General features: G+C 38.6%; 1 protein-coding gene across 2 annotated transcripts in view; it reads right to left on the bottom strand.

Moving 5' to 3' along the window:
• RALGAPA1 (Ral GTPase activating protein catalytic subunit alpha 1) overlaps positions 1 to 21,340 on the bottom strand; it is a 131,537-nt gene extending 110,197 nt beyond the window's left edge. Inside the window, exons 1-8 of one of the 2 annotated variants that reach the window (XM_085061879.1) lie at positions 20,964 to 21,340; positions 9,844 to 9,954; positions 9,317 to 9,366; positions 7,880 to 7,937; positions 7,147 to 7,190; positions 6,048 to 6,225; positions 4,348 to 4,463; positions 2,271 to 2,409 (exon numbers count right to left, since the gene is read on the bottom strand). In XM_085061879.1, the coding sequence (XP_084918005.1) occupies positions 2,271 to 2,409; positions 4,348 to 4,463; positions 6,048 to 6,225; positions 7,147 to 7,190; positions 7,880 to 7,937; positions 9,317 to 9,366; positions 9,844 to 9,954; positions 20,964 to 21,069 (802 nt within the window). In that variant the 5' untranslated portion in view covers positions 21,070 to 21,340. The remainder of the gene's footprint in view (positions 1 to 2,270; positions 2,410 to 4,347; positions 4,464 to 6,047; positions 6,226 to 7,146; positions 7,191 to 7,879; positions 7,938 to 9,316; positions 9,367 to 9,843; positions 9,955 to 20,963) is intronic. The other variant, XM_085061880.1, reaches the window with a different exon arrangement.
• Positions 21,341 to 25,604: the final 4,264 nt, after the last annotated feature.

The following is a 25,604-nucleotide window of genomic DNA, read 5'->3' as shown; positions in this document are numbered from 1 at the left end:
CTCTTTAGGCTTTGGAAGTTTCTTGTTTACAGCTCACAGAAAAACAGAGGACTGCAGTAACATTTCTATGGAAGACTCAATCAAGGTCTTCATAGAAAGAAAAAAATAGCATTTCCATATTTCTTGTTCTGGAGTATCAAGCAATAGTAGATTTGCTTTTTCAGCACTGCTTACCATCCCTCTTGTAGCTTTTTTATCAGTGAACCTCTTCAGCATCTCCACAATAACTCTTATTCTACTGTTACTTATGGTTGTATTTATACTGGTTCTTCTCCCCTAGATGAGAAGGTCCACTGCCTGGCCTTCCCAAGAGAACACTGTTTTGACACAACCATCTCTGAAATACAAATAAATGTACATGGATTGGAAGAAACTAAGACTTTTTCAACAAACTTCCCTGACAGCCTGATTTTAGAAAGTGCAGTCATGTCTGGAGATCACTACTAGTCCTTTTGAGATGCTGCATCAACAGATAAGAGGAATGGTGATGTGACTGTATTACTCAAGTGATGAAATGGTAACTTAAAGCCTGTGTACAAGGCGTTGCTTTGCAAAGAAGAGTCTTGAACTTTCTTGACCTACAACCAACATGTGCATCGGTGCATGCAAACCTTAGATAACAAAATCAAGATTTGCTAAGAACATTCTGGTTTAAAATAGGCTAAAAACTCTGAGTAAAACTCAGGTTTGCGTAGCAAACACCTAACATTCTGCTCTCTGTATGGAAAGATATATTCTAGCACCATCAGCTTTAAAGATTTTGTTAAACCCTAGCTTCCTCTTCCTACTGCAAGCTCTTGATGAAATGCAGTTGGCACAAAACCCTAACTGTGCCCTGTCAGAACTATGAGCAAGCACCATATAATCCAAACACTCTGATTCTGTACAAATAAAGCCAACACACCCAAAGAACAGCACACTAACACCTTTTATTTCAGCAGCAATAGCTTCTCTTCAGAGCCTGAGATAAACAATAGAGGTCACACTAAAGAACAGTTTTACAAGAACTTTTAATTTACCTCATTCAGGTTAATAGAGCAAGATTGACTCTAATGAAAGGGTCAGAGGCTTCCACAAACAAAGAACCGAAAACCATAAACAGAAACCTTAACATGTTCTTTCATGACAAATACTTTTAGAGAATGCCCTTCATGGGCAACATGACTCAAGCTCAAAACTGCTTTGCTATACTCTCTTGTTAGGAGTTCAAGAGCACAGTTACCTGTCTCAAACATTGTTAAGGCCACAGAAGGAGGGAATTTGTGACAGGAAGGTGCTAATTCCAGACCCAGCAGAAGCAAGATTTGGTTAGCACATCCTGGTTAACACACTCCCACTGTGACAGATGGTGTGAAAAGAGGCACCTGCTTATATGTGTATCACTGGTCAACTATCATCTCAAGTTACGGAACAGGCAGCACCTATTGGCCGCCAGTGGCCACCAAAGCTCCCCCGAACATGCCTCTGTGGATACCCGAAATTTGGACTGTACTAAGGCAGTACTGTTGTCCAGGTGTTAGGACCTAGGAGGAGGTTAACAAAGCTTAGGAAGAACAATGTTTTACTGATAGCGGATACGAAGAATGAAGAACTGGGGGCCACAAGGACATTTGGCAGAAGATAAGGAAGAAATTATTAAAACCAACTCAGCAACTCTGCTGAAATCAGCTCCAGTTGGGTAAAAGGTAATTCTGCAGGAGGAGATCTACAACCACTGACTCACCAACACAAGAAACCTACCATCTCAAAAGAAGAGAAAGACTGAACATGTGGACTAATTAGCATAAGATGTAAGGGAGTCATTTAGCCAACAGAAGATGGAACAATAATTAATAAGAGAACTATATTACCTGCAGCCAATAAACATTAATTCATTTGTTTGCTAAAATGTATAAATAGTGAAAAGATTCGATAGCTGGTGGCGGATCTTGTGGATTCAGCAGCCCTTTCTGCAGGACTTACTAACAGATGAACAAATTGGGTCCCGCACTCCACCACCAACCCCAGGGTGAAAAAGGACCAACAAGACACCACTGGATCCATGGGTGGTAACTACTGCTTGCATCCTCTCTCTCCTTTTCCCTCCCTCCCTCTCTATCTGTCTTTTCTTTTCCCTATGCAATTAATGTTACAAAATAAAGTCAGTATTGTTGAACCAGCATTTGGTCTCATTGGCACCTTAATTTGGGCAGAGGCATCTCTTACTAATCAGATCATAACATTGCTATTAGATGAAAAGTAATAATTTTATCAGCTGTGTTAATACTTACCAAGTATAGGGTTATACAAGCTGGTCTCCTTACAGATGTTCGGAAAAATAGAAGGTAAGTAGTATTTCTTAAAATTTGAGAATAAAAATGAAAATCCCTTTTCCTGGTTTTCCTTGTTCTTCCATTCTAAACTCTTAACCTTAAAAAAAAGAATTTGGAAAAAGTAAGTATCTATAAGAGATAACTGATGAAATATCTTCTTTTTAAGTTCTTTCTTTGAAGCAAAATCATATCTATTTTAATAACCAGTTTCAGAAAGATGAAACAAACTAGCTAGGAAATGTCAATGAAGCAAAGACTGTTGTCTTCCAAAATATTGTTTCAAAACGAACTTGAACATATAAAATACTGAAACTAACAGAAACGTATCTGCTTTTGCAGTCATCTTACCAAGTCAGGGAGTAAGCCCAAATTGACTGTTTCTAGTTTCATATTTAAAAATGTTTTGTAAAAAAAGAGTAATTACAAATATTCCATTCCAAATATTTCTTTGACAATTTCTTTTAACACATTTTGACTAACAAGTGTCCACACAGTCATTATAATAGGTACTTGGACTCATTTGTGTAATAGGCAACATGAAACAAATTTTTCAACAACAAGCAGCAGAAGATACAACCTTAAAGTTGAGTTACACAAATATACTTTCATGGCTCATGAGTTCTAAGCATTCCCTATTATGAAATGTTTTCCTGCATGGTAATTAGTACAAAGTATGGTAAGTTCTCCTCAAGAAATCCAACATGCAGCTTCCATTTTTGTTCATCTGCCTGCAGAGCTGGGTAATCTGCCAAATCTATCATAAATAATATAAAGGAAGACTTCACTCTCCTTTTTTTTTTTTCTTTTCGGCTCCACTGCTTTATTTCTTACTCAAAGGCAACAGTTCTATTATGACTATTTTCAGGGCAATGGGTCTGTAGAGTGGAATACATATGAATATATTTTATCCCCCAATAAAACTCCATAGAATGGGTGATACACATAATTTAGTGACACAAAGTCCTTTAGCAGAACTTAATATCAAAGAAATAACTATTCAGCTTGCAATTCTCAGTGCCTCTAAAGGGACTTTAGCAAACGACCTCAGTACTCACACAGCAAACAAGCTCTATGACACCTGTCTCAACCACTTATCTGAATTTAAATATAATACTACCAATTTATTACAGAAAAGGCAGTTGTCTTCAAAAATAAAAGGTTTCTTTATCTTAAAAGTAAATAGCCAGCATTAAGCTTGCCCTATAGATCACAAGAATGATGACCTCTATTCAAAGTGGGAGATGCTGGAAGCAACAAAATGAGGTTGGAAATCATTGCAGCATAGCAAGTTCACAAAGAAAGATAGATAAAGGGAAGCCATGAAATGTTTAACATTTGTCATATTTGGACACTGTCCATCTTCTCTAGTAAAACCTGCAAAAATGTGAAGAAAACTTATGGATACCCAACTGGGCTCTGCAGAACAAGTCTGACGCCCAAGGAGCTACCGAGGAATACCTATCATGTCATGCAGCAGTTTGCTGTGCACATGACAGCACACTAAGCTCACAAGCAGCACATGCTAATTGGCCAGCAAATCAATTACGTAACATGTAACAGCTAGGCCATGGTTTTTGACAGAAGCTGTTGCTGTGCCCTATACTGGCTGAGATCATGGAATTGTCAAACCTCAAAAGCAAGAACATTGTGTGTGTCCAAGTTGCACACCATGGACTAAACACTCATTCAAGTCCTCGTTTCCTGCACACAGTTGATCCAATGGTTGAAGACAAAAGGACAGGGAAGGGGAGATAAAAATGAGAAGAGAACTGAAATCAGCATTGCTAGAAGTGACTGACTTGATCAGTCTTGATCTGCTGGAAGATCCTGTGGTAACAGGTCTAGGAATCTTCACACGAAAGACAAGGGAACATTTTTCTAGGAGAATTTGCTTTTTACAAAAAAGAGTGGCAAGGAGGGAATCTTTAAAGCATTTTTATATACATTTGCAGTGCTACAAGTAAACAACTTACTGTAAAGGACAAAGAGGTGTTAATTGTTTCATGCTTGCTTGTTTGAAGACTACAGAACATACCTGGATTACCATGTATTTCAAAAGTGCTTCTAAAAAATAGCTTGTTAAATCTTCTTGTCCTTTATCACCTGATTGTGGAGGAACAAGTGGAGTGATTTCTTCAATAGTCACTTGAGCTATTTAAAGAAAAACAGAAGTACATCTAACATTTAGATCATTTCTTCTCGTGTAAACATCTACCAAGTTATGAAAGTAGAAATGCACTGTGGTAAGCAGAGACAATTACAGGTAAAACAGTCCCCCCACAGATTAATGAAAATCAGGAAATTTTAACTAATAAACCACCAGAGAACTAATTTCTTACACATACAAAAAGCACAGCAGACAATAAGTAGTTTATGCACTTTTGGAATCTACCTGCCAAACCCAAATTTTTCCAAAAGGTGTAATCCACTTCTCTTGGAATTTATGCAAACAACAGTGTAACACTTAAGGTACAAAAATGCCAAATCTTTATTTACATCTTTCACCATTCTCCCATTTAGCAGTTGATCAGTTACATTTCCTTCAAGTTTTACTAGCTGTATCATTCTTTGTCTTGATTGTGAAGCTAGTCAATTTTTCTCCTGTTCCTGTGGTTAGATGTTCATGTGTCATTCTTTGCACTCTGAATTTCACAACTCCAAAAAAGGGTTTAAGTCGGTAGCAAAATTTTACTTGCAAAGCTGTCCTACCATGAAATTTGTCTGCTGTGTTTCAGTAGATTTCATTACTAGTCATGGAGACACTGCTTTCCTCTATAAGCAATAAAATACTCAAATAATAAGAGAAGATGGAAAGAAGGCAACAGCACTTAACATTCAGGGAAAAAAGTGTGTAACCCTAAAGTTTTTTCCTATTTACGTGAATGCACAGTTTGCACTTACATTCAAAGACCTCATCCAATTAATATTAATGACCACAGTCATTAATAAATGAGCTTCAAAGCCCACTATCAAGAATAAATTGAGTTAGGAGGCATTTAATACTAGAGTGAACAAAGGAAAAAACTGTCCTAAGAATTACCTTAAGAGAAAAATCATCCTCACTCTACTGATTAGAGCCAAGATAATGACCTAGCCATTCAAAAAAAAACCATCCAGAAAGTACAAAAACCTCATCTCAGAATGCTCAAGCTTTTCCACTGATGCAAACCTTTATGACCTCGAGTTTTGCAATTTACAAGGACCAATCCTTTTTGAAGATTCCAAGTTGCAAGAATACCACAGCCTTAATTGCCTGGTCATACACAGACACATTTGTCCTGACACACTGCCCTAACAACCACTCATTCACTTGGACGCTGCACCAGAAACTGCTTTACACAGCCTGCTCCCTGGAGTATGAACAAAGCCACTGCAAATATTCGACACAAGCAGAATTCACCTGTGCAAGTTTGCAGTAGATGCAGGATTCGCTTGCAATTCTTCAGAATTACATACAATTGGTCAGTTTATTTTCACCACTTTGTATTAAGCTACAATAGCCTACCTGGGGAGAAAAAAGCCCAACAACCACAAAAACCAACTCATTCTGAAAAACAACAAAAGAGACAAAAGTTGCTACAGAAAGAAGACCTGATAAACTGCTAAGAAACTCATCACAGCCCCGTCATCTCCCTGGGTACATATGTGTGTTAGTTACTTGTTACTTCAACTTGCCTTGTCTGTGACAAGATTTGAATTATGTCAAAAATTGAGCAATATTACCAAATTACTTACTTTCTTGAACATTAAGGGGAGGGTTAATGAGATTATCTAGTGTTCGGGGGCCATATTCGGACTGTGGTGATGAAAATCCAGGAATCAAGCAAGAAAACATCCATAATTGTTCTTTACTACAGTTATTTTGAAGTGCTTGCAGCCACAAAAGAAAGAGACGCACACCTTCTCGACGTATCTTAAAGTAAAAAAACACAGAATAAGTTATCTTGTCCCACAACATACAAAAGCATTTCCATTTGCCCTGGAGGGAGAAGGAGAAGGGCAGTGCTTAAAAAAAGAGGACAGACAGTATGACCCCCAGCAATCAGCAGAGCCAAACTAACACATCTGCTGCTCCTCATGAAATGCAAGGGAAAGCCTGGCACCTCCACTGCTGTTTGCCTCACAGAATTTTTCACAAGGGTTTCTCTGAAAGAAGAGGAAGAAAACCAACACATGTCTAATCACCTGCTTGACTGCAGCACTGCAAGATGCCACATGAATTTATCAGAAAATACAAAGAGAGACATAAAACTTCTAAATATGTTCATGAATTATAACAGTGAGCTTTCTGTATCAGGACCAATTCTACCTTCTCCTATTTCTCCTTCAAAAAAGGTAATAGAGTCCTAGAGCACTCTCTTCCTGGCTCTCATGCTGGAGAATTTCAGTACCAGAGAAGCCTGCAGGTGGTTTACAGAGGAGTGGTGCAGCTGTTCGCTGCAGTACCAAAACTACATGTTATATTTGAGTGGCCTTTGACCCATGGTCAACCATTTAAATTACTCTACCCACCGGCAGGTCTCCCCAGTATAGACAATCTTCCACTTGCAAGGTAACCTAAGCCCCAAAATCAGCTTCCTTGCCCCTAACAATGGATGGTTAAGGCTTACTACCGTGTTAATGCAAAATCCTCTAAACCACTGGGTACTATATATAAACACACTACTACTGTGAGTAGTTTTACTGAGATAAAGCTGATGATTTGAAGTCATTCTTTCAAGACACACTAGTCTGGTTCTCATTCCTGTGCTTTTTACTGTAAATATTTGCCCTCATGTTCTTATTTGTATTTTAAAGTATTGTAGACAAAAGTACATGCAGCTTTTTGCAATACCTTTAATGAATTTCCAGTGTGAAGAAGCTTCTTTAAAATCAACCCTAAAAAAAAGGAAAAAAAAATTGCTTTGCTTTTGTTCTTTTTATATTAAGTAAGATGTCAGAGTTCTCGGTCAGACTTGATAGTCCCTTTTAAACAAGTCCTTGGCAATCTCCAATTTTATCTTGGTGACCTTGATACCTTCAAGCAACTGACTCAATGCCAGAAGGAAAAAAAGTCAAATATCACCTTTCATAGCTTCCTCAAATAATATCTTTCCCCAAGGACTTTTGAGATGTGTACACTAAATCATTCTCAAGTCATCACTATGCATAAAATCAGCATTGCCTATTTACAAATACAGACCTCATGTCAATTTTGAAATTTATTACTTTCAGAAAATAAAAAGGAAAAAAGAATAATTAAAACTTTAAACTTTTCCCCTGTCCTTGTTCTTCCTCAGCCACTCCCATATTTCCACATTCCAGATTTAAATCTATCTAGAAGAGTGTCCATTACATTGGTAGGGGGTTTTTTTGTCTGTTTCTTTTATTTTCCCATTTTTTCCCCTTCACCCAGTTTGCAAAATTTTCAGGATAATCCCTGTTATGCCACTTAAAGTTTAAGAAAATGAGTGGCATAAGCTACTGGTAGCTGCTGATAAAAAAAGTGGAAGAAAAGTAGGAAAACAGGAAGCGAGAGAGGGAAAGCGAGAGAGGGAAAGCGAGAGAGGGGGAGTAAATCAACTTACCAATACTATGAAATTGCCATCTCTGATGAATCCTTTCAGGAAGGAGCTGTAAAATTTTCTATAAAAAAAAACAGAACCCGAGGATATAAGTTGCAGATATTGCTCTTGAAAGACTAAACAGTGCTTTCACAAAGGCCACAGATCAGAAGCTGAAGCACCAACTTACAAAATTCCCACACTGCTTTTCTTAGAAGTATTATTGTCCTTTCAAGATGATCCCATTCCTAAAGCTAAGGAGCCCGAAGACTGTCTGACAAGTCCTGCATGGGAGACTTCAAATGTTACTGCAGGTCATCTGGCTCCACTGCCTCTCTGGATACTGCTGCTTACAGCATAGGGAATGGAATGGGATGTGTGTCTGTCTCAGTTGCTCTGGTTCACAACACCCTGTGTTAAGTTATTCCACCTTCCTAATGGCTTCAGCTAGGATGTTCAGCTATCAATTTGCCTCAGTGGCACTATCAAAGATTTGCTTCAGCCTTCTTAAGCGATAGGTAACGAGCTAGAGCAAAGTAAGACTTCTACAAACAGCTTAGAGAATGATCATCTCCAGACAGCAAGAAACAGAGCAGTTAGTAATGAAGGCAGTTAAAAATCTATCATGTAGCACTTGCAACATTTACACTAGAGGTATTTGCAACTTGTAAATATCCTGACTTCCCAAATGAATGGGAAATCAGCACCAGTTCCCTCCAGCACCCAGTTCAACTGCTTCCAAAGCACAGATCTCATTTATGCAGGAACTAATGAACAAATGAACTAGCTCTCTTTCAGATTCACCAATGTACCTCACAAATAAATAAATAATAGTTGAATTTGTATTCAACCCTATGATTAGCATTGATCAGCTTTTAGTTTTGCATATTTAAAAAAAAACACAATCCTTGTTCTATAATTAGAAGCCTTCATCAAAAAGGGAAGACAAAAGCTTGACATTCTAAGCGATTTCTAAACTATAGTGTCTGCTCAGACATGATTTTGTTAAATTATTTAATTGGTTTCTAATTCAACTTAATTAAGTCAAAATATGCTTTTGGAAAGAATACTGTGAAATGTGATTTTCAAATAATGAATATTTTTTAAAATAAAAAGGATCTATTCAAAAAAACCTCTGCAGTAGCAATCTGAGAAAAATAAGAGATAACATGCCATCGAAAGGTCAAAAAGATCACAACTAGAGATCACCTTTATAAGAATTTCAATATGAACACCATCACCAAAGACTAATCAATTATCTAGAGACGGAGAAAGACCTTTTTCTAGTTAAGATATCTTCTTGCAAAACTGTAAGTCAAATTCATATTATTCACACAAAATACATAAATTCAGCTCTATGCAAAAGTAAGAAGGAATGCAGTTAAATGCAAAGTATATTTAGAGACAACAGTAAAATAACAGGACTTAGAGCAAAAAAAAAACATATTAAAATTATCTTACCTCAAAAATAAAAAGAATAGAATCTAATTCTTCTCTCTGAGACTTGTGACCTAGTTGCGATTAAAAATAAATAGCAGATGCACTTTCATTATCAAAACAAAGATCCTTAAATGTGTAAAATGAAAACATGCATTTATACAACCATAACTTTGCATTGCTTCTGCAAACAAAAATTATACCCTAAAATACAGTTTATAACAGCTACAGTTTGTATAACTTCCTATCATGGCATCTACAACTGTAGAGAGATTAAGTTACACAGTATCTTGTTAAAGAATTCTGCAGAACACAAAGCATAACACCTTAAGAATCCTCACTTTGCAAATGAGCAAACCCAGTCATCAGAGAATAAACACTTCTTGCTCACTTCCACTGCACACACATCTCATTGCTCTGCCTTTATCTGCAAAGTTAGTGCTTATACATATTTCTGCAAGCTAACATTGCCATTTGTGACTACACAGAGCTTTATCTAAAGCACTCTATTTTATAACGAAACCACAAACCTCAAGACATGAAATACTTACCTTTTTGTTTAAGGCCTACTTCAATAGTGACAAAATTTTCAAAGAACACATAATATATATGTGAAAAATGTAGGTCGAAAAACTGTTTGAGATCAATTGATTCTGCATTCTCTGAAAAACAGAACAGAACATTGTTTATATTAGTTTCAAATATTCAGAGTCAACCACTGCATACCATTATCCAGCTGTACAAACTGAAGATATTTAAAAGAAAAATTATCATAGGTAAAGAAGCTATTGAAGTTTTCATGCTTTATACTGAGGCTAATGAAATTCAGTATGACATGCCATAAGTGCCTAGTGAATTTTAAAACAGGAAGCAGCATCTTCTTGCACATCCATTGTTTGCACAACAGTAATGCTAACAAATGCCAGTCATGAACCAAATTCCACCAGGACTAGCACTGTACAGGTGAATCTGGTTTTAATTGTTAATTTAATAGAAATAAGCTAGTGACACTGCCTAAACTCTACAACAGAAAGACCATCACAATCCCCAACTGTAATTACTAGACACAACTAAGCTTACTAAAGGAAGTGGAAAAAGGATAAGTGAGGAACATATCTGCTCTGGGGAGAAACAAGCTGGGAGGATGCAAGCAGCAGCACTGGATTGCCACTGGTGCCTCCTTATTCATTCCAAGTTCCAACATGCACTTTACTTTCTAGTCTGGCTCAGTCCCTCACACTCCTTTGATTGTGTGGTCTCAGGAGATCAGAAGGTGGGAACTCAGGGATATACTGAGGCTGAAATATCACTGTAAGTATAGAGGAATGTGCTTTCTTGTGCACCCCAGGAAGGTTTTCAGATTCTCTCCTCACAACTCCCTAGATAGTTTTCTGCAAATTCCTGGTAAAGAAATACAGAGTGATTTATTTAGATTAATTTTAAAGTAATCATTTTAAACAATCAAACCTTCGTACACACTGAACCAAAAGACACTCCCTGTCCTGTTATTTAACTACATAAGACTTGAGAAACTAGGTGGACAAAACAATACCATGGATGCACAGAGGAACAGGAAGACAGTATTTTAAATGGCAAAACTCTCCTCTTTCAGAATACTGATGTGAAACAAACAAAAGCAAAACCTGAAAAAAGGTGAGAAAAACAAAACCTTTGACCCTTTCACCAGCTGTACACACTAAGACATCCTCTCTCACTGTAGATATATTTTCTAAAACACTCCTTCTTACTCTGTATTGGATCACAGTGTTTTTAATCCTTTTTAGAATGACGTCAATCTTTATCATCTCACATGACTGGATATACAAATGTAGAGTACAAAGTCAGGAACAATCATATGAAAGCATGGCATATTTTCAATTATATTTTCTTATGTAGCTGTAGAAGACTATCAACTCAATTTTAACACATATTTTGCTACAGAAGTTTCCAACACAGATTTAATTTTGCTGTATTACAGCATTCTGCCAATATCTTGCATAATGAGTGTAGCAGAGCCAGTGTGCTCTTGCAGCAGACAGCACTGTATCAGCAGCCAAGATCAATCAATGTTTAAGCAAGGCAGCTGAGCTAGGAATAAACAGTGGTTCACAGCAGCAAGTGTGCGCCTGACCATCTACAGCACTACCAAACCCCCAGGTTTGCAGAAAATGCCACACCACCTTCAGATCAGCAGCTGAACTGCTACAGTTTAGAGACAGAAATGTGAAAGGACAACAAAAACCAATTCCACTACAAACAAATGGAATGATTTTCAGTTGATCAGGGAAATGCACACAAAATGGAGCTATGACTAGAGCATAAGCACAACCATTACAACCACTTCCACTCATGCGGCAGAACCCTAAGTGAGTTAAGCTAGAGACAAGAAAATACTGGAAGAAAAATCAAGAGTTTGAGATGGGAGGATTAAAGAAAAAAAAGAAAGCGATGATCAATACTTTCAGGAGAAAGAAGGGTGACAGAAGGTATCTTGTAGTCCATATGTTTATAGGACTGTACAGGAATTGCACACAGAAAGCACTGGAATGGTACACTTGATGCAAAGGTGCAGAAAATACTAATTCCAAATACTAAAGGGATAGGAAGCAGTTAAACAGGGTCTCTTCCAAAACACAAGAATGCTGCATTTTTGCAGGCATGTTAAATGTTTCATTTCCTGAAATAGGCCCTCATTCTTTCCCCAGACATGGGTCAACTCTGAAGCAGACCAAAAAAACCCCAAACCAAATGTATCCTTTAAACACTCAACCTCAACACAACCAACAGTAATTTCTGGAGCTGTTATTCCTAGATTCTCCAGGCAACAAAATGAAGGCTTGTCCACATAACCAGCTGAACAGTGGCTGTCATTTTACCACATAATTGCGTATGTACAACCGGTACTGTGGTAAGGCATTCTGCCTTTGGGGTGGAGGATGAAGTGGAATTTCAGAGGCTTGTCCTTTTTTAAAATTTTAATTTAAGAACAATGTGGTGTCAATCACCTCAAAAAATGCTTTGAGGAGCAGTGGTAGACCTGTATTATTACCACTAACATCCAATTAACACTAAAAGTATACCTTCAGAATACTACTATAGCTTGCAAGTGTAAGAGGAAAGTAAAAAATTCCTTGACTTTGCAATTTCTATTGAAAAAAATTTTGCATATTTCTATGCATTTCACTCTGATTCCTTTCTAAGATCACACTTGAAGCAAGTTTGTAACATGGAAACCAGTTAACAACAACTGAATTCTTGCAATAAATACTATTGCTTCAGATGGAAGAAAAGACAAGATGTTATTTAATGGGAATTTTATTCTTTGATTATATGAAAATAATACTTTTTTAAAAACCCACAAACTATTTCTGTTAATGCTGAGAAACAGCTTTCCTCCTGAGAGAGGAGGGAAAATTCAGTTGCTCATCTGACAGGCTTGCCACCTACAGCAAAAGAGAACATCTGCTCATCAAAGGACACCTATACTGATTCAGTGAGCTGCTAATGCAGAAATTTGGAGCCTTGCATTGGTTGAGAAGTTAGGAACTCATTATGAATGAACACTCTGACATGAATTATGGCAAGATGGAGGAGGGGGGAAATAGCATGGAGATAACAGTGTATATGGTAAGAGAGTTTGATCTAGCCATCTGTAAACATCATTACATTTCACAGCTACATCTACACTGAACACAACCCACAAGACTAACACATGCACGGAGAGACTATTGCTCTCTCTGATTACTGTATCATTAAAACTTCCAGTTATACGTTGCTGTTATAGCTTTCTTCCTAAATTAAGGACCTGATTTTTTCCCCAATGTCTCCAAAATATTCAGTTTACCTCTATCCTTGTCATCAGCTAAAGGATCAGCTCCTTAATTTTCACATCATAAACCATTTTCTTCAACCCCAGGTCTTCTGTATGCTCTCTCAAAGTATCATGAATGTTGCACAGAGGTAAAAATAATTTCTTCTACAAGCAGCATATCCTTTTCAGACAGCCTTGAACTGGGAATTTGCAGGAAGTTGCTTCTCTGCTTTGGCTAGTTAAATACTTTTTGCCTTTTTAAGAAGAAAGACATAACCTTGGTTTTTTGTACAGTGGAATTAAACAGAAACAGGCTTTCCTCTACAACTTCCAGTGCATTCCAGTTTTATTATTTTTAAACAAAAGAACTTTATATTCTTCTACCATAGATCATGTAACTAACACACACTAATGTACTCCTTGTGTTCTTGCTTCTATGTCCAGACTGGGAGGATGGGAAGAACTCAGAAATAGATCTAGCACCATATGAAATAGTTGGAAAAGTTCCTCAGAATGTGAGAGGGAAAAATGGGATACTACTGTATTCCAAAGGGACGTAAAAACTAAAGTTTCTACTGTACAAAGCATAGTTTCAGTATACTAAAATCCAGATTTTCGGCATTTTATGAAATCTGTTTGCCAAGAAAATGCAGTTTTCTCAATGCTTTACAACAGCAAGAAGCATGGATCTTTGCTGATTTTTCTTTGATAATTTTCTGTTACATAAAAGCTGGTACAAATCTGATCTCCATACTAACTCTGTGTTCAGGGGTGCATTTTATTTTGGGGAGAAAGCTACATTTAAGCACAAAGAGACATCATACTGTGTAAAAATTAAAATATTAGAGAGCAAGTAAGCTAGTACTTTTCTTCACAGGACAAAACTTCAAAGGTAAACAATCAAAACGCTGAACTTAAAACAAAACAAACCCCACCAAAACAGATCTTAGACATATATTTTAACTCTTCTGAAGGGAACTTTCATCAGTTTACACCGCATTGCAGACATTTACCAAAACAGTCTGTATCATTACAGATTAAGTTGTGGTTAATTTTACATTCTATTTTAAGTTTTAGAATTTACTACTATGCTTATATATAAAATTGTCAGAGCACATATTATGATGAAAACATTATCCTGCCTCATTCCAAGACGTACTGGCTTTTAAGTCACTTTCCCTTGTCCTTACCAAACCCGAAAATACTAGTGACAACTGCAGCAAACAATGACCTGGAAGATGGCCAGACTTCTGGATCTATTTCTGTGAAGCCAAGGCCTGCTACAGACTGACATACTCAGTATCAATCCTTGTAACAAACCCGTGCCGCTAGAAAGCAAAGGTTTCTCAGTGCCCTCAGCAAACAACCAAACATTCATTCTTAATTTTCCATGCTGAAAAATTTAAGGGTATCTTTACAGCAGAACAGCGGAGAGATTTGGTTACATGGGGACTGTCTTACGAACAGAAAAGCTTGTAACTGAGAAAGGTTAAGTGGAAAACCTCAGGAACTAACTGGTTGCTCTGGCATAGTTAACTGACTGTCAAAGTGAAAGAGCCCTGGCAATAGGCCAGAAATGTAAATATATTAAACAAAGGCTTTACATTTGCCTTTACTGTTTCAGATCTAATTAACAGCTATTTAGCAAAAATAATTTTAAAAAAAAAGATAATTTTGTCAAAGAAAATATTCTTGGGGATTTTGGTACTGAAAAAGGAACATAACTTCAAGAAATTTTCTACTGGACTTCTATTTTGCATCACACAAGTCTGAACTCCCGATCACAATCTTTTAGATACAAATGATAAAAAAATCATAAATGAATAAGCAGGTTAACAGCACCAACGAACATCGTGTGCATACGAACTGTTACACCACCAGTGCTTTATAGGAATGAGCAGAAGCAGCTGCCAGTTTTCCAAGCTAATTCACTAAGGGTGCTTGCAGAGTCCAAAAGAGTTACGCTAGCAAACACTTAAGACATCCACAACAATTCACACATGTTCCAGAACTTAAGCTTTTATTTAAGCAACTTCAAACACTTCCACAGTAATGTACTTATTTTCACTTCAAACTGCCACAAACTAAACCCACACAGACCTTTCCTTCACAACCAAGCGGTCAGAGCCGCCCTTTTGTCTACCATGGGGCATTGATCTGGCTCCAGCCCTTAGCCTTGAAATTCAGCAGCCCTATCCACTGTTGCACTCTGCAAGTCGAGATTAACATTAGCCAAAATACTAAAGGAGAGTAAATCTTGCCCCTGTGCTCCCGAGCAAAACATGAGTGGTTAAGGGCTGTCAGGAGTGACACAACATGAAGCCAAATTTCTTAAACTGCATGCAAACCACATCCAGATCCCTGAGTTAAATGAGCAGTGACATGTCTTCTGCAGTTAGACTAACCAGGAAAGAAAAAAAAAATCTACAACTCTTGCCAGAAATAATACATCTTTGCATATCCACAGAAACTCCAGGCAGCTACTTTTGTTGTAGCTTCTCATTTGCTGTCACTTTAACAACGATAAAACATTTCGCATTTATGACTGATGTTGATGATGTGCACCACCAATGAATGCCATCCAGCTGAAGCATTAGGGCTAACTGCCAGTGAAATAGATTTCTTAAATTAAAATCCCTTTAGACAAATGCAATTGCTGTTTAAGTATATTGTTTAATATTAAACAATATATCAGATTGGATGTCAAATGCAGTCCATTTCATTCTGCCCCATATAATTTGACTTTTCACTTTCAAAGATTATTTACATGAGATGTCAAGCACTAACCTACCACCAAGAATAAGAAAAAAAAAAATAAAATAAACACCCTACACTTTAGATACTCTGCTCTCTTTCATTTTACAAGTATTCTCTCCATGGTTCCAGACATAAAAGCAGTATAGTTTTAGATATCAGATGCAAATAAAATAATTCATGAGAAACAATATATTTCCTTTTTTCTTACTCTGGATCAACAGATTATAGGCCGGTAACTTCTACTCTACAAAAATATCTGAAAAAGGAGGGGGAAAAAATCTCAGCCTAAAAGAAAACATCTATTTTAGGAATTCAGCCCTATAAGTAAATTTTAAACCAAGTATATTCATTTGACTCACTTGCACACAGTAGGATTACACAGGATCATTACATATTTAGAGGATTTAGCTTTTTTAACAAAATACATGTATTTCCAAATTCTGACTGAAACGTCAAATTCAACAGGTAGCACCAACATACTTGATATCTAAACAAAAAGTCAGTATTGTTAAAAGTATGACCTTATGAAGGGTCATATACTTAGTTGTCTTAATTACTTATAGAATGCTCAAAGCACTGTTTTAGCAAAAGGACATATAAACCAAGATCTGATGCCTGAAAGATTACTACAACAAACTTTCATAAACTACCATTTTAAAATAATAGAATTTTGGTTTGATTTTGAAGTCTGATTAAACAGTGCAACATATTAAGAATAATAATTACCATTTTATTTATATATAAATATATTTCTATTGATATTATTTCCACTTTAATGATCCTAAAACTTGCAATTAGCTGCAAATTGACTGGCAACAGCTAAAACAAACAAACAAAAATATATATATATATCTTTTCAGGAAAATCATAGTACATGCAATACCTAACCCTGTAAGGTACATGCTGTGCCTTCCTTCCACCAGCTAGAGAAGCTGCAGTGGTCACACCTGCACCAAGGGCAGCTCTCCTTACAGGAAGGCCTCGCTCCAGGCAAGGCTGAGCTGCTGCCATCCAGACCTCACAGGAATCCCGTCTGACATTCCCGCTCAAGGTTCAGCTGCTCTGACTACTGCAGTCACACACAGCTAACAAAACTGGTACAGCATTCCCAGCATATAGGAACAAGACAGCAGAATAGCTTGCTAAAAAGTCACACATTGCCCAAATCAGCACCAGGGAATTTTATGAGACTCTAAGGCACTTCCCAGAACTGAGAAGAAAAAAACAAATGGAGCAGGGTGGGGTAAACACTTCCCTATGGGAAGAAACTAATACATCTCAAGAGAACAAAATCTATCAAACCAGACAGCTCTAGTTGTTTGAAGAAATATACTGCAGCAACACAACAATGAAAAGCAGACTACCTTTGCACACATACTGCTAAGTCCCAAGAGATGAGACTTCAATATCTTTCCAATTTTCCTAGCATTTCTTAGCAATAGTATTTCTTACTAGTTATAGGTCTCCTAAAGGCTTTAACTTCTACTAAAAACCCTTATGCCTGTGACATGCATAAATTTGTCATATATTACATTTATTTTGACAAATAATTTAACCAGTTCCGAATCAAATCTGAATTTCACAGAATTTCCTCTGGACCCCGAATTACAAAAAAGGCTGAATGGAGCCAAACCAAAGCAGATCAGAGAACCAGAGACAGGATACTGGATTGAAGTGGCAAAGAGCGGTTATCTACTAAAGAGTTACAGAAAAAAAAACAACCCAGAAAAACAAAAACAAAACCCAAACCACAAGAAATACATTTTTCCCCATTATGCCTGTAACTGGTCACTAGCCTAGCATTCAAGAGCTTCCCAAGACAAAAATCATTTGCTGTAATTCATAATTTTAAATTTGGTAAACATTAGCAGATGTTACTTCTTAGTCTTTTTCATATATGTTTACATATTTTTCACCCTCTGTCCCCACAAAAAGGAATTTTAAAGCTTTCATTTCTTTTCACACTAAAATTTTTCTCTCATTTGAGTCATTCCCATACCTAAATCTTCTATACACTGACTATAGCAACAGTGACTCCTAAAGCTGGAATGGTATTTGGTATAATGGTACATCATTGCTTTACATAAGCCACAAAATTTTCTATATATCCTTATGCAGACTAATTTGCATTTTTTACTAAATTTAAACTGAGTTGTCACCAATGAAAGGATACTTTTTCCTAAAAGAATAGAAGTCATTGCATTCCAAGCTATCTTGTAAAAGATATTTTTAAATGCCATCTAATGTACACTACTTTTAATTTTTTAAGAATCAGTCACAGGCCTTTGTGCTATACATCCACTTAGCTTCATACTAAGCTCTTTTTCAGTCTCTTCTGATCCTTACTAAAAATGGCATTATAGTCATTTAAATATCTTTAGATGATGCCGGACTTGCACCATTGTCTTGTAGACTCTGAGTATTTTACCATAATTAAATTTTTTAGATTTCTCTTTGGTTAATAAATAGCCAGCAGTCTATAATTCACAAGCAATCACCTCTATTCATGATTATGCCATTATTTCGGCTTACTGGAGAACTGCTGCTCTGGATGCCTTGGTAAAATAGTGAGAAAATGAACTAATACTCGCTTTCTCCCATCAAGTCTTAACCATGAATCCAAGATGACATCTGTTTACTATTGCTGAATTAAAGACTAAATTGTACAGAGAAAAAAAGAAAAAAAGGAATTCTGGCGAAACACAACTTGCAGGCCTACTGAACACAAAGTAAAGAACAAGAGAAAATTCTCTCCTCCTGGATGTGAAACTGCAGAAAATTCTCTTCTGGATAGTCTTTTAGTCTCCAGTGTGCAAAGGCTAAGAGCAATAAACGAATCATTTTTCATTCATGAAGAAGCTGAACAGAGCTGACCTGAGATTTCCTGCCTTATCCCCTCAGACAGTCTGTTGGTAATAGCTAACTTGGCTCCCCTGAACACATGGAAATATGACAATTATTATGCTGGGGGAGTTGTCACTGAGGACAAAATGATACGCAGCACTACACTGCTCAAGCTGCAGAATGGTGTCTGTATGAGAAGTCACCTCAGGGAGCAGCCTACCTTATGGGCCTCTTAATTTCTGTAATCTGGCCCTGCAGATTAGTCAAGGAAACAATTAGAGAAGAAAGGGCATAGACCTTATGTTTTGGAAGTCACTTTAGGCAGTAGGGAAAGGATTAAGGCAAGGAGGCGATCACAGCAGAAGACAGACTTCAAATAAACTGCTATATATTTGCACTACAGTGGGAATATTCATGGAAAGACCTTACTCTTCTGCCCTAAAAAAAGACTTTGTTTTTGTACTTCATGTGCCTAAGAATATCTGCATGACAAAATCTTGCAGATGTGTCCAAAACAGACAAGCTGAAGAGTATTGTTACACCTTTCCCTAATTACACAGTCACACACTGTATTCTCCCAAATTTGGAGAAAGAATATGTGGGAGCTGTGCTTCAACAGCTGAGATATACACACGGAGGCAGGCAGGGGGGCCATCATATGAAAACATCCCTAGCAAATTTAGTCTGTCCTACAGCCAGTAAACAGAAACCTTTGATTAGCTAAGAATGTCCGTTTGACATAGCTCATGGCTTGTAACTTACAGAAGACATTCAATTATTAAGAAAGCTGGATAAAAAAACCTTGTAAATAAATTGCAAGCAACATAAATACTAAATTTAGAACAGATCAGATAAAAATAAGTCAGAGTGTTGTGCAGACTAAAGCAAAACTAGAAATATTCAACATATTTTAGTCAGGAAATCCAAATTCAGAATGGTACTTAGTTTCTTTAGAATGCTTTTTCCTCTTAAGTTTCAACTGAGGAAGTAGCTAAAAATCAACACAGAACAAGCCACAACTGGCTCGGAACAGCTAGTTAGGCAGAGTGGTACATTCTGTGTGAGGCAAGAGGATGCATCTGACTATTGAAGTCTCTTAGATGGCTAGCTACACAACTATTCTCCATTTCAAGTCTAGATAATTACTATGTTGCAGAAAATAACTCATGCAGCAGCAGATGGTGCAACATGGGAACACCTGTTCCTTTAAACACCAATACAAAAAAAGGGAGCAATAGCCGTTTCCTTTGAAAGGAAAGAATCCAGCTTTGGAGAACAAGACACATAAATACCACCAGACTGTGGGCAGAACCCAAAATAATCCATTCAGCATTCTGTGCTAAACACGGAATGCAGTTGCCCTTGACACAGCCCTGCTCACGTGTTGATAAACTGTCAGACGCAACACACGCATTTACAGAACTCAAGCGCCCCAAAAACACTCCAGAGCAAACTTTTTTCAAGGACAGCTCGATGACAATGACTTAGATTTTTACAAACATATGCAACCAACAGATATCCTGGAATGGTTAACTCTAGGTTTATTTTTCTTTTCCCCTGTTTTTTTTTTCATTAGGCAATTATGCTGTACAATCACAATTTCTAATTCACTGGTCAGGTTAAATGGCTGTTCACATGGAACTGCGGCGGCACTTAAGGGCTTGTGTATCCTCCTTTACCAGCTAGCAAACCAGAAGTGGTTTAAGTCTGCCTGTATAGATGCTTATTCACACCAACTTTAGTGAGTGCTTACTACTACGGCTCTTACCTTGAAAACTTACACAAACATAAATTGTTACTGTAAGAACGTAGGGGGAATAGATTCGGGAGTTACAGGCACCATTTGCCCTCATCAGCTACTTTTATTCATGCGCATCAACTTAGCAGTTTGTGTATTCTAAAGAATAATTCACACGGGAAGCACATCACTTTTTCGCCTCCTTGCACAGCTGCCAAAGGAATTCCACGTTCAGACGGAAATGTCCGGGTCTCAGTACAAAAGCGAGGAGCGAAGCATCCCGCGCCGCGCCCGCGGGGTCGCGCAGCCCCGACAGACATGTCGCCGCAGTCTCACCGCCGGCCGCCCCGCCATGCCGGGAGCGGGGTCTCCCCGCTCGCTGGGTGGGGTCTCTGGCCAGAGCTGAGCCCCGCGCCCGCCTCCCGCCCCAGCGCCCGGCCGGCCCTCCGAATTCCCGGCCATTCCCACGCCGGGACGCGCGGCCCCCCGACCCACTCCTTTCTCCCTCCCGGCCGCCTCACCGATGAGGACGCGTAGGTGCTTCAGTCGGGTGAGCGGGTCCTTGCGGGTGTCCAGCACCTTCTGCGTGGATTTCCGCACGTCGCCGTGCGGCTTCTTAGAGAACATCCCGCCGGGCCCGGCCCCGGCCCCGGCGCCGCGCTCCAGAGGCGGACAGCGGCCTCCGGATCTGCCCGCTCTGGGGCCCCTACATAGCCAGAGGCGGCAGCGCCGCCTCCTCCTCCTGACTCCGACCGCGATGCGGCGAGGGCGGAGGGGCGCGGCGCGGAGCCAACTCCCCGCGGGCCGGGGGGCCGGGCTGGGCCTGCACTCCCCCTTCTTCCTCCCTCGCTTTCCTCCCGCTGCTTCACGACAGCCGTCAGGTACGACCCCAGGCGTCCCCATGGCAACCGCGTCGCGACGTCACGGCGGCGCTGCCCAGCGCACCTCCGAGGCGCGGCGGGCGGGGCGGTGCCGCCCGAGCTGCGAGCGGAGCCCTGCCGAGGATGGAGGGCAGCCGCCGGAGCGGGACAGTCAGGGGCTCGCTGCTCCATCCTCTGCGCAGCTCGGCAACAGTAACTGGTGTAGGAAACTGTACTTCAGCTGTTTGTAAGTAAAATGTACAGTTATCCCATTACACAGCTACTCTGGCTATAGAGACATTGCAGTGTAAGGGGGGGAGTCCTTTGAGCAATAAGGAAATAAAATCCAGGTGGGGACTGTATTCACCACGGCAGCGACTCCATACTTTTACTCAAGCGTCAGTTGTGCAACCAGCAACGATGTGTCTCAAAGTTCCTCTTTCCACACCGGTCCTCAAAGTGCTGCAACTCCTCACCCCGAGCTCCTGCCCAAGCTGCTTCTCCCTGAGTTCACTGCCTACGCCTTCAGCTGCAGTGCTGGCATCGACACTGAACCATCAGGCGGGGCTGGTTCCAGCACCATGGTCTGAGGCATCTTCATTTCTTCAGCGCTCTGTAGGACAATCACGTCCATGCTGCTCCTACAGCAAAGCCAGAAATGGGCTCAACAGAACACATTTGTCCCAGTCCCATCCACAACCTCACCAGCTAGGCCCACAACAACAACCAGGCAAATGTATGAGGTGCCATATCAACTCTTGCTGAGGACTGAATTACTAATATTGAAAAAGTCCCAAGTTCCTCTTAAAATTCTATTTGCATTCGTGAGATAGAGAATTCTTGGACTTGCCAAAAGACATCTCCTGTAGTATCATTTAAGACTCTTTTCAGTATCTCTTTACATTTTACAGTCACTGGTGCTCTATTTTGCACTGAAGATATCCAATTCCATGAGCTAAATCTGATTGCAACAGCTGGAGTTTTTAATATTGGCAGTATTTAACTATTTGAGACTTGTTTTAAAATTCCAAGAGCTGTCAACATTTGTAGACCTGTCACATAAATAAAATAACCCAAGTGTTTAAATTAATGATGGGTAACAGTTAATATTAGAAGCACAAGGACAGTGGAATTTAGTCAGCAGGGCATCAGTGAGGGACTCAGTGTTGTGTGCCTGCCTATGTGGTCTGCCCCAAAGTATTTAATACTCTACCATCTCTGTAAATGAGATCCGAAGATTAGCAATGTTAGGTAATAGCTACTATTACAATTATTTAGTTTACTATAATTATAATTATTTAGTGCACTATATATATATCATATATTTTAGCTCTCTAAGATATGACAATGCTACATTGATTTATGTTTGTTTTCCAAGTTTCATTAATTCTAACCACAATTATGCATATTGAAAAACTTTAAAAGATGTTTTTGGAGAATTTGCTTGCTTTTCTGTTGATTTTTATATCTTTAACTCAAGACAAGCTTTAAAAATAATAGAGAGAGTAAGACATCAGTAAAATGTTAAATGACAGGAGGGAATGGCGTTAACCAAGATAATAATGGCTTCTATAGAGAACCTCCTTGTGCAGACCACACCAGGCAGGAAGGGCATGTTCTGTGCACAGGAAAAGCCATGATCTTGCAAAGGCTTGACTTTCAAGCATGTGACTTTGGTTGCTTTGAATATGCATGAAGGACAATGTTAGAAAATAGCAGGATTAGTTAGGGGGAGGTTAGGTTCTGCTGAATTCCAGGCTGCTGTTACCCAGTGTTGCGCATTTCCACTTTAAAGACAGAACTTTTAAAATATTTTTGTCAGATGTGAGGGGACTGTCATAACTAATTTTAACTGAACTTCTAGAGGAGTACCATAGACAATTAAGTGAGGCAGAACATTATTCCCTCCTTCTGTTAGCTGTCATCAAGCCTGACAGAGTTCAGAAAGCATTTGGATAATACTCTCAGGCACATGGCATGACTCTTGGGGATGGTCCTGAGCAGGCCCAGGAGTTGGACTTGATTATCCTTCTGGGTCCCTTCCATATCAGCAGATTCTGTGATTCTGTGATCTCTACAGGGCCCCATAGGACACTCACAGTAGTGGAGGGCAATTGGGTCCCATTCATACCATCAAAAAACTTCTCCCAGTTCATCTAGGATTTATGATTTCCTAAGATTTCAGCTGTTGCCAAGTACTTCAAAAAACATATGGGTGTTTTTTTATATATCCAAGGGACCATAAACCCTTCAGTTGTAGCATGATTCAGCAGTTCAGCATTTCAAATGGATGGATTATGTTTTGAATTCTTGCATATACCGACAGGTGTCTTAAGTTTCTGGAATTCTTGCCTTTCTAATATTTACACCACATAAAGGTACACGACTAAAAGCAAGTTAAAATTGCTCAAGTTTTCACTAAGTATTTCCCATCTTTCAGGTAGCTAGTATAAATCTTAAAACCAACCCCTCTGAGGTACATGCTCTGAAGAGCTATTTGCCCACATGGTCCTTCAAGAGAAAAGAAGAAATTTAAAAGAATTTTTTTAAGTGTTCCACTGCTTCTGATCTTTTTCATATTTAGCTTCACAGTGGCCCTCCTAAGAGGGTTGTCTTGCTTTTGAGAAAGAAGGCTCTCTAAATTGTGCTGTGGCCATTGGAATGGTGTGCTGTAAACCTCCGGGTATACAGCTTTGCCTATGCAGTAGTATTCCTGTTCATTCTGAGTAACAAATTTTTAGTTGACTTAATTGGCAACTATTTACTTTATGTAAAAGGCCCCCAAAACTAGATATTTAAGTTTAAATAGTCAAAACCACAGTTCTGTACAATTTATTACTCTAGTGTAACATATTCATATTAGAGATGTTTGCTGCTTTACCTAAGCAGTCAAATATCAGGATCCTCTAATATATTTCTTGTATAAGAATAATGGAACAGCTAGCTGTCCCTTCAACAAAATCCTGTTTCTGTGGAAAGTAACCCCATGATTTCCCATTGCATTTTCAGGACTCTGTGTCTCACAGATGAAATCTGGAATCTATATACTTCTGTGTTTAAGGGAAGGAGCTTTTCATGAGCTTATAGTCTGCTTTTGTTTTGTTAAGCAATGTATCAACATTAATACCTCTGTGTGAGCACCTGATACAAAGTCAGAACAGAGCAATCTTTCCAGCTACCAAAGATCCCAAGTTTGAGTAAACTTTTTTAAGAACTACAGAACTCATGAAGCCAGATTTCCTCTGAATTTGTATTCTAGCACTGAAAGCCATGAGTCATCTCCCTTCACAACCATAACCCTTCCTTTGTTTGGACCACCCCTACCTATTTGAGATGGGCAAGAAGCTGGACCACAGTTAAGTCTTAACTACATGTGTACAGGCTAGCAAGCTGTTGTCCCTTGGACAAAAGCCAAGTGAACACAGATCCCTCTCTGAGACATTACTGGTTTTAATATGTTCCAGATACTGTTTCACAAAACATACAGAAACTTGGTAGCTTTAATACCCATACTCTCATGTAATATAAGATCTAAATCAGACAATGACTTCAAAAGTAGCCGGGAGAGTGCAACTCAAAGAAAGAAGTCAACAAAAATCAAATCAGCCAAACAAACCACAAAAGCAACCCAACAATCATTACCTAAGATTTGTTTCCTTAGCACACTTGGACTGTGTCAGCCATGCTCGAAGAACAGAATGGGTATAGGGCCTATCATGATGAGAAATTTTCATACTTGTGGAAGTTATTTAAAACTGGTGTAATCATTACTAATCCCTGGCCAGCAGTGCCAGAGAATTTAGACTTTTGCTGTGCAAAGTCACCTTCAACTCACAATGTTTGAGTTCTAATGTAAGTACTAGCACCCATATCTGATATGTAAGAGCTTTTGAAATGTGAATATTCTGATACCGTGGAAGTTGCAACAACTTTTCTTTTAACCAAAAGTACTCAAACACTCTCTTAACAACTGAGATGTTTTATTTTTCTTTCCCAATTTATGAAATAATTTTGCAATATTGACAAATGCACAAAAGAAACTCTGCATGTCTGCCAGCCTCTAAGGAAGAGACAATTTTGTACAGATTATTTCCTTTCTATCACAGCAAATATTTTGCCCCTGATCTCTCCTGTTAAGTCACCTCCAGAAGTAAACCAGATATTTTAGAAATAGGTTGTATCTCCTTGTGTTTATTTTGATTAGTAGCTTTAAGCTTACTTTACACCTTTTGCAGCATATATCAGCATATTTTGCCTAGAAAAAACATGATCTAAGGAAGGAACATGATCCAACAACCTTCA

This window comes from Lichenostomus cassidix, chromosome 5, assembly GCF_008360975.1.
Source record: "Lichenostomus cassidix isolate B80296 chromosome 5, HeHo_3.0, whole genome shotgun sequence".
In the NCBI taxonomy this organism is placed as follows: domain Eukaryota; kingdom Metazoa; phylum Chordata; class Aves; order Passeriformes; family Meliphagidae; genus Lichenostomus; species Lichenostomus cassidix.
This window is presented reverse-complemented; position numbering and strand designations above follow the sequence as displayed.